Source organism: Ammospiza caudacuta, chromosome 7 (genome assembly GCF_027887145.1).
Source record: "Ammospiza caudacuta isolate bAmmCau1 chromosome 7, bAmmCau1.pri, whole genome shotgun sequence".
Lineage (NCBI taxonomy): Eukaryota > Metazoa > Chordata > Aves > Passeriformes > Passerellidae > Ammospiza > Ammospiza caudacuta.
This window is the reverse complement of record NC_080599.1, coordinates 8,064,743-8,074,753: the sequence shown is the minus strand read 5'-3', so window position 1 is coordinate 8,074,753 and position 10,011 is coordinate 8,064,743. Positions and strand designations below refer to the sequence as shown.

General features: G+C 50.6%; 1 protein-coding gene across 1 annotated transcript; it reads right to left on the bottom strand.

Annotated features, from left to right (window-relative positions):
- Window positions 1-5,711: 5,711 nt before the first annotated feature.
- Window positions 5,712-6,644, bottom strand: LOC131559840 (olfactory receptor 14C36-like). Its single transcript, XM_058808349.1, has one exon. The coding sequence runs from the start codon at window positions 6,642-6,644 to the stop codon at window positions 5,712-5,714; it is 933 nt and encodes a 310-aa protein (XP_058664332.1).
- Between the last annotated feature and the right edge of the window lie 3,367 nt (window positions 6,645-10,011).

Genomic DNA, 10,011 nt, shown 5'->3' with positions numbered 1-10,011 from the left:
GCTGTATGATGTCATAGTGCAGGCTTTGATGTGAAAGTGTGTGCTGTGATATTATAGAGCGGCAGTATGACATCACAGAGAGGGCTTTGTGGCATCACAGAGTTGGCCGTGACATTGCAGAGTAGGGTGTGAGGCCATAGAGCCGATCCTGCCATTATAGAGGGTGTCTCTGTGATATCAGAGAGTGGGTTTTGACAACACTGGGTGGCTGTGTAATATCATAGAGCAGGCTGTGACATCACAGAAGAGACAGTGACATCACGGTGTGATTTTTTTATATCAGAGTCTTCTGTGACATCACAGAGCAGTTGTGTGACATCACAAGATGCTGTGTGACATCACAGGGGCTGTGTGACATCACATGATGGTGTGTGACATCACAGGAGCTGTGTGAGGTCACTGGGGAGGTCACTCTGCCCTGGCCCCCCTCACAGCTCCCCCCAGAGCAGTCCAACCCTGCTCATGCACAGTGGGGTCCCCTGTGCCCCCAGGTCCCACCACCAGTGTCACAATGATCCCTACATTCCATGGAACCACACACATCTATTCCATGTGTGGCATGCCACCTGTGTGGCTCCATGGAGTGTGACACTGAGAGGCCCCAACAAACCAAGGTCCATTGTGACACCGCAGGGCCTCTTGGAACTGCGGAGACCATTGTGACACTTTGGGGTATCATGGAACCAAGGGACCATTGGGACACTGTGACATCCCATGGAGCCAAAGGTCCATTGTGACATTGCAGGGCTCATGGAATAGAGGAGTCAAGTGACATTGTGGGGCCTGTGGAACCATGGAGACCATTGTGACACTGCAAGGCCTCATGGAATCATTGGGACCATTGTGACACTGCTGGACCCCATGGAATGCGATGCCCCTTGGTGCCAAGACCCTCAAGAACTCAGTTGTCTCTTCTGCTAATGAAACACTGGGGCTCTGTGCTTTCCTTCCTATAGAAAAAGAACTCTCCTTCTCCTCCAAGCATCCATGCCCAAAACTGGGATTTCACCTCCAAATTTCCTTATATTCAGGAATTGTTCCAAAAGGAATATTTCCAGGACAAGTCTGGCAGGTAATGGTTTAACAAGGGTCACCTCTCATCTGCCCCTAAAACATTGGGGAAGGCTCCGTGCTTTCCCTCCTATGAAAAAGAACTGTCCTTCTTCTCCAGGTGGCCATGGCTGAGATTGGGCTTTCACCTCCAAAATTCCCTAAATGCAAAGATTGCTCCCAGACAAAATATGCCATTCCTGACAAGTCTGTCTGGCCTTGGCCTAGTGAGGCTTTCACCGGCCTTCCAAACACAGGGACACTCTGCTTTCCTTCCTATGGAAAATAATTTTCCTTCTCATCCAGATGCCCATGGCCAGAATAGGAATTTCACCTCCAGCATTGCCTGTTGTGTCAGACAGGAGGAGATTGTTGGCTGCAAAACATTTCATGTGTGGGGGAGGAAGGGGCAGGTCTACAGCCTTGCCCTGCCCTGGAAACCCAGCAAAGATTTCCTAGGTCCAATTTAGGTTTCTTCTCCCTGTTAATTTATTGATACGTCCTATCTCCAGCTGACACTGAATCCAAGGACCTCCTCATGCAGTTTGAATAGATATGAAATCAAGACCCTTCCTGGCTGACAATCAATCAGACTCTGTCCCTACCCCCACCCCACCATTTCCCCCATCCAAGCCCTGGCACTCAGAGCAGCCTTGTGCAAACCTGAGCTCCCTCCAGCACAGGCTGCACCTGCAGCTTTCAGCTCCTTGGCTCCAATTCCCACCTGCTTTCCTTGGAGAAGGAGCAGCCTGAGACACAGAGGGATGTTAAATCTTGTCTGCCAACAAAGCCAAGGCAAGTCACAGCTCCATCAAATGCAAAAGTCGTTCTTTTTCCTGGCTCTGCCCGCCCCTGATCCCCACAGCCTGTCCTGTTTCCTTCATCCCTGCATTGCCAGGGACTTTCTGGGACAAGGGAGCTCTGCTCTGGATGTGGACCGATGTCCAAGTGCCACCACTGGAGACGGAGCCACAACTCATCAGGTTTTTGTCTTTTGAGGGATCAGGAACTGCTGAGACTCAGAGGCACAGAAAGTTTCTCTTCATGGCCAACAGACCACACTTGAACAGCACAGAATTTACTAGCAATCACGCTCTTCCCTAAGCTATGCATAGTGTCCCAGCAGTACCTGATGAGTCCACCATCCATTAAGTGATTTCCATACTAAAAAGTAATTTTAGACAAATGTGGTTCTGTGATAGATATAAACACAATTAAGTTCTTGTATCAGGATGCCCATCCTGGAGTGAGGAAAAACAGCTCAAACAATTCCTGATTTGCAAAGCTGTCACTGGTGAATGGAGAAGGGAGGTCAGACTGCTCTTGGTGTTGAGGAAATGCTGAAACCAGCCTGACTCATTTCATCTCCTCCTGTCCTGGCTGATCTCCCCTCTTTCCCCTTCCACCCATTGGCTTTTCTCTCCCACCAGCCCCCTGTCAAGAGCCTGGCTCTGTGTTCTCCATCCCCTCCTCGCTGGCACTGCCAGGCTGGCATGAGGAGCCCATCAGCCTTCCCTGCTCCAGGCTGGACCAGCCCAGCTCCTTCAGCCTCTGCTCACAGCCCAAGGGCTCCAGCCCCACCTTGGAGGCCCTTCCCAGACCCTGCTCCAGCTGCCAGTCATCTTTCCTAGCCTGGGGAACCCCACCCAGGCCACAGTGACCTGGATAATCCCCACCCTTGATGTCCTGGTCACACAGCCCTGGCCCCTTGTCCCCATGTCAGGCTCTGGGGTGGATCCTGGGGAACATCCTTTGGTGGAGGCTGTGGCTCCAGGTGGGCCGGGGGGATCCCGGGGGACAGGGACCCTGCTGGGCATGGACAGCATTGGACTTGTTGGGAGAAACTGTGAGGGAGAAGTGGGGCAGAGTGACCAACCCAGTGACCTGACACAGCCCCTCTGGGATGTCACACAGCCCCTCTGTGATGTCACAGCCTGCTCTGTGATGGCACAGCCCATTCTCTAATGTCACACAACTGGTCTCTGATGTTACAGACAACTCTGTGATGTCCTAGTTGCTCTGTGATGTCAGACCTCTGCCCTGTGCTGTCACAGCTTGCTCTGTGATGTCATAAATGCAATCTATGATGCTGTAGCTTCTCCATGACCTCCCATTCTCCATTCTGTGATATCATAGCCCACTCTATGACTTCATGTCAACAGATGATCAATTGTCTCCACCAGGTGAGCTGACACCTGGAGCTTGCTCTCCACAACCCCAGGCCTCTGGAAACCACACAATGCCCATTGTGTGAGAAGGGGAACTGGAAGTTCAGCAGCCTCAGTGTCCTCCCAGCTCAGCCAGACCCACTGGAACACTGGGGTCCACGACCACCAGAGAGACCACCAGAAGAGAAGAACACATGGGTATAGAGGATGGGAAATATGTTAATGATTTTGGTGAAATGATTATCATATGTAAGTTTAGTCCAGGAAAATCAATGAATATGTGTGCAAAATAGAGAAAATAAAGAGAAACTTTCCTGCACTCAGCCTGCATGGCTTTGGGAGGAGCTCTCCCCTGTGCATCCAACTGAATAAAGAATGCTGATTCTTAACGCTACACTGGTTTTAAGGAGTTTTCTGTTTTACCGAATTTTTGGTAACACTCCCACTGCCAAGGAAAGCTCTGTCTGCTGCTGTTCACAAACAGAGAAGGGCTGGTGGCAGATGTGGGGTTCAGAGGCTGCCTGGGACAGGGTGACCATGAAATAATCAAGTTTTCAATGTTGTTGAAAGGAGGGGCAGCAAGAAAACTTCTGCACTGGAATTAGGAAGGGCAGACTTTGGCCTATTTAGGATGCTGATTTGGGGAGTACCAAATCAGGTACTGATTTTTTTAAAGGGGAAACAGCCTTTAAAAACAAAGGGGTCCAGGAAGGATGGACACATTTCAAGAAAGTAATCTTAAGGGGGAAGGAGCAGCCTGTGTGGCAAAAGATGAGCTAGTGAGGAAAATGACTGGCCTGGCTGGCCGTGCAGCTTTTGTGGGAACTCAGGGGAAAAAAGACAGAGCATCAACTTTGGACAAAAGGTCAGGCAACTTAGGAAATGTTTAAGGATCTTGCTAGGTCATGCAGAAAGAAAAGCTGAGAGGTGAAAGATCAATTAGAGCTTAACCTGGCCACTTCTGTGAAAAATAGTAGAATATGTTTCTAGAAATAAATTTTTAGCAAAATATGGGATAAGGAGAACCTCTACTTTTTTTTTTTTTTTTGACACAGTGTAGAATATAGTATCTAAAGATAAGGAAAGGCTGAGCTGCTTAATACCTTGTATGTCTCAATGTTCAATATTAGGGCAGGCTATCCTCAGGACAAGTGCTCTCCTGAGCTGGTAGGTGGGCACAGGGAGCAAAACAGCCCCCTGGAATCTAGGAGGAAGAAGTTGCTGACCTGCTGAGCCAATCAGATGCTCCCAGGTGTATGGGATCGGATGGAATCCATCCTAGGGGGATGAACGAGCTGGTGGATGAGCTCCCCAACATTTACCATCAGTCCTTGCTCAGTGGGGAGGTTCCAGAGCACTGGAGGTGCCAATGTGAGCCCGTCCCCAAGAAGGGCTGGAAGAAGGATCTGGGGAACTCCAGGCCTGTCAGCCTGATCTGGGTGCCTGGCAAGGTTATGGAACAGATCACCTTGAGTGCCATCACAGGGCACCCATGGGATGGCCAAGGGATCAGAGCCAGCCAGCGTGGATTTAGGGGTGGCAGGTCATGCCTGGCCAACCTGGTCTCCTTTTATGACCAGGTGACCCACCTATGGATGCAGGAAATGCTGTGGATGTTGTGTGCCTGGACTTCAAAGCCTTTAAAACCATGAGCCACCGAATTCCCTGGAAAAACTGCAGCCCATGGCTTGGACATGTTCACCCTTCCCAGGGTAAAGAGCTGACTGGAGACTGGGCCCAGAGAGTGGTGGGGATGGTGCTGCACCCAGCTGGTGTCCAGGCACTGGTGCTGTCCCCCAGGGATCTGTGTTGGGCCCAGTCCTGTTTAATATCTTCACTGATGATCTGGGTCAGGGGATCGAGTCCACCGTTCACAAATTGCAGATGGCACCAAGCTGGGTGTGAGTGTGGATCTGCTGGAGGGCAGGACAAGAAGACACAGCCTTAAGCTGCACCTGGGGAGGTTTATGCTGGGCAATAGGAAGAAGTTCTTCACAGAAAGGGTGAATGGGAATTGGAATGGGCTGGCTGGGGAGGGGGTGGCAGTGTCACTGCCCCTCTCCAGTGGCACTTAGTGACATGCTCTGGGTAACAAGGCAGTATTATGGCATTGGTTGGACTTGATCATCTCAAAGGTCTTGTCCAGCCTATTTGATTCTGTCATTCTGTGATGACTGGGATATTCTGGGGCCATTGTGACACTGCAGGGCCTAGTGGAACTAAGAGGACCATGGTGACACCATGCAGCCCCACAGAACCAGGGGTCCACTGTGGTGCTCTGGGGCCTAATGCACCCACGGAGTGCTCCATGACACAGTCTGTGGGCTCAGGGAAGGTGGAGAGAAAGAAAATGAGAAACGGCCCAAACACTGATATTTAATTATGGACAATATGAAAAACCTAAAAAAAGGGGAAGAAAAGCCACAACCAAACCAACAAGAAATATCAAAAATAACTTTTATTACAAGTGATTTGCAAGCACTGGCCAGCAGTTTAATGTTTCTGAAAGCATCCAGTCATCAGTGTCCACACTGCAGCCTTCAGCTCCTGGTTCCTCAGGCTGTAGATGAGGGGGTTCAGGGCTGGAGGCACCACCGAGTACAGAACTGACAGGGCCAGATCCAGGGATGGGAAGGACATGGAGGGGGGTTTCAAGTGAGCAAAGATTAGAGTGCTAAGGAATAGGGAGAGAACAGCCAGGTGAGGGAGGCAGGTGGAAAAGGCTTTGTGCCGTCCCTGCTCAGAGGGGATCCTTAGCACAGCCCTGAAGATCTGCACATAGGAGAAAACAATGAACACAAAACATCCAAGTCCAAAAGACGCAATTACAGCAATGAGCCCCAGTTCTTTAAAGTTGGAGTGTGAGCAGGAGAGCTTCAGGATCTGTGGGATTTCACAGAAGAACTGGCCCAGGGCATTGCCATGGCACAGGGGCAAGGAAAATGTATTGGCTGTGTGCATGAGAGCATTGAGAAAGGCACTGGCCCAGGCAGCTGCTGCCATGTGGGCACAAGCTCTGCTGCCCAGGAGGGTCCCGTAGTGCAGGGGTTTGCAAATGGACACGTACCAGTCGTAGCACATGACGGTCAGGAGGAAAAGCTCTGCTGAGATGAAGAAGATAAAGAAAAAGAGCTGAGTAGCACATCCTGTGTAGGAGATAGTCCTTGTGTCCCAGAGGGAATTGTGCATGGCTTTGGGGACAGTGGTGCAGATGGAGCCCAGGTCGCTGAGGGCCAGGTTGAGCAGGAAGAAGAACATGGGCGTGTGCAGGTGGTGGCCGCAGGCTACAGCGCTGATGATGAGGCCGTTGGCCAGGAGGGCAGCCAGGGAGATGCCCAGCAAGAGGCAGAAGTGCAGGAGCTGCAGCTGCCACGTGTCTGCTAAGGCCAGCAGGAGGAAGTGTCTGATGGAGCTGCTGTTGGACATTTGCTGTGGCTGGGCACAGGGACCTGTTCATGCAGAAAAGGACAGTGAAGAGTTGGAGGAGATTCCTGTAACCAAAATCAAAGCCATTTCCTATACACCCACCCCTGGAACACACAGATATGGTCTTTAGTATTTTCAAGATCTGAGGTTTTCTTTATAAGCTCCCCAATGTTATTCCTGGTATTCTTGGATATCAGGAAACCCTCAGCATTTCTACTTGACTCAGGGAGAACAGAGCAATTTCTGGGAGGCAAAGTGATGAGTGGAGACTGAGGGGAGATGGTCTGTCATTCTGACCTGTTCCGAGTTTCCTTGGGCTTTAACCTTTCTCTGGTGGAGGGTGATCACCTTGCCATGCTTCTCCTAAAATGTCACCAGGCACTGCTGAGAGGAGATGTGTCCATCACAGCCCAGAACCACATTTGTAGCCATGGATTCGCCTTGCTCATTTCACCAACCCAATAGCAGCATTTTCAGTGTCACAGCACCTCTGCCTTTCCCCATTAATCTTATAACTCAGAGATGCTCTAGGACAGGTTTGCACCCTGGATTGGAGCTCCCAGCTTGGATTGAAATCTCAGGGAGACTCCCAAGTGTCCTTATGATGGCATTGGATTGAGGGAGATGCAGCTCCTTCCCTGGCTGGACTGACAGCATTGCCCAGAGCCGGGCAGTGGGGACAGTGTCACCCTGAGCCAGCTGTGCCCCCTGCCAGAGCCCCCAGTGCTGGGCAGCTGCTCCCAGCCCTGTGCTCTGCAGAGGGAACTGGGCCCTGGGCTGCAGAGCTGCCCCACGGCTCTGCTGCAGCTCTGCCTGCACAGGAGGGGCTGCACGCCTTGGAGCCCCAGCCCTGAGGGCAGAGGCTTGGCTGGGGCACAGGAGGGAGGGGGCTTGTTCAGAGGGAGGGGCTGCACTGGAGGGGGTCCTGTGGGCATCTCTAAACTCTCCCTGCCACAGCATCTCTGGGTTTTGTTTTCTCTCCTTGCCTGATCTTCTCTCTGCTTCCTGCAGATTTTCCTCCAGCAGGTACTTCCCTGTGCCTGATCTCTCCCTGCCAACACTCACAGACCCCAAATCTCTGTGCACTCTCCTTGGCCGGACAGAACCCTGCATGTTTGCAGGGCACAAGCTGGGGGCAGGTTCTGTTTGTAGTTTGGAGAAAGGACAGCTCAGACTGAGCCTGATGGGTCCAGCAAAGGGGATGCTGGTGCTGTCCATGGACAGAAAGGCTGAAAGCATATTAGGGATCTCCTGTGACCCTATAATCACCAAAAGTAACATATCAGATGTCTCAGACACTTGTCAAAATTCATAATTAATAATTCATAACCTACCTTTAATATTTATCCCCCCTTCCTGCCATTCTCCAAAAGCAGGAAACTGATTTCAAAGTCTTAGGAAATTTTCTCATTTTTGTTAAAATCCTTGACCTGGAAATATTCTATGACTGATTAGAACCCCTCAGCATATAAGACCTTAATGAGCATTTCACCTCCCCTGCACCAAAAATACTCAGAGTTGTACTCACAGCATCTGTAGGCACTGGGATGTTCCAGCTGCAGGAGATGGCTCCAGGAGCTGCAGCTGCATTGTCCTGCAGCCAGAGGTTCCTATGCCAAGGGCTGGCAGTGATTCTGCCCCAGGCACTTCTCAGCACCTTCCCAGCCCTGACTGATTGACGCTCTCTGTGCCTCTGTGCTGTGCCCGGGATGGCTGCAGGCAGTGCCCCAGCCCTGCTGGGCTGGAAGAAGAGCTGCTCATCAAGACAAATGTGCTTTTGAAGCTCCTCTTGGTTACCAGGAGCTGCCTCTGTGCCAGGAGCCCAGCCCAGCTCATTAGCACAGACACAGCACAAGGACTTTAATGAGCCTCTGGGCCTTTGTGCTCAGGCCCTGAATATCAGTCCCTGAGAAGGAGCTGAAGAAACCTCTCCAGAACTCCAAGTCAGAATCCAACTCCAAAGTTTCTTGGACTTTTAATGGGTCCCACTGAGGGACACAACTGAGAAAGTGTCCCCAGGCCCCAGGCAGAGCAGAGAACTGCAGGCAGTGATGACAGGTGGGGACAAAGGGAAGCCAAGTCTTGGTGCCCTGGGGCACAGCATCAGGGTCTGTGCCAATAAGGGCTGTGAGGAGACACCTTGTCCTGAGGCCCTGGGGGCTCCTGGCACAGCCCCAGCCAGGCTGGGCACTGACAGCCCCTTGTCCTGCACTCAGCATCGCCCCCTAGCCCACATCCCATGGCCTCAAGGATCTGCTGGAAGGAGTCCCTGGGGAGCCTTGCTCAGTAATGGCCCTGGGGGCTCCTTAATGCTCACAGAGTTTTTCAAAGGACTTTGGGTTTGGCTTTTGCCTTGGAGTCTCTGAGAGCTTTATGCAATCATGGCCTTCAATTATATGTGGTAATTATTCCCTGGAGAGGCTTTCTAAGTAACAACACTCAGTGGGGCTCATTAATACTACAGGGTACTTCAGTTATTTTAAGGTACTTGGTGTTTCCCTTTTGATACACACTGTGTGAGAGGTTTTGCAATCATGGCCCCAATTATCTGCTTTAATGAGTCCCAGGAAAGCTTTGTACTGACACTCAGTGGGGCTCCTTAATGGCTTGAGATACTCAAGGTTTTTAAGGTACTGTATGGATTTAAGGATACTTTTAGGTACTTTTATGGATTTTTCTTCCGACACTGAGTCTCTGAGAGGTTTGTGCAATCATGGCCTCCAATTATCTGCTGTAATGAGTCCCTGGAGAGGGTTTGTGTGTAACAACACTCAGTTGGGCTCATTAATGCTTCAAAGTACTTCAGTCATTTTAATGTACTTGGTGTTTCTCTTTTGATACAGACACTGTGAGAGGTTTCTGCAATCATGGCCCCAATTATCTGCTTTAACAAGTCCCTTGAGAGCTTTGTACTGATATGTAGTGGGGCTCATTAATACTTTGAGATACTCAAGATTTTTAAGGTACTCTGGATTTTCCTTTCCACACTGAATCTCTGAGAAGTTTTTGTGCCATCCTGGCCTCCAATTCTCTCCTCCAAGGAGTCCATTAGGAGCCTGTGTAGGGGATGGATCTCAGTGGGACACAATCATGATTTGAGAAACTTTGGGGTTTTCTTCTGACTTTGACTCCTGGAAAGGTTTGTGCAATCTCCTCTCAGGCCCTGAGGTTCCAGGGCTCAGCTCCAAATGCACTATGGGGCTCATTAGGATCAAGCAAGTCCTGACAAACCATGGCTCTGCCTTGATTTCCCTCTGCTCTAGTGCAGTTCATCAGAAATATTTCTGTAGTGGTTTTGGTTCACCAGTTTAATATTTCTTGAAGAATGCAGCAATTATTGTAGTGGGTCCAGTATGGGCTAATTACC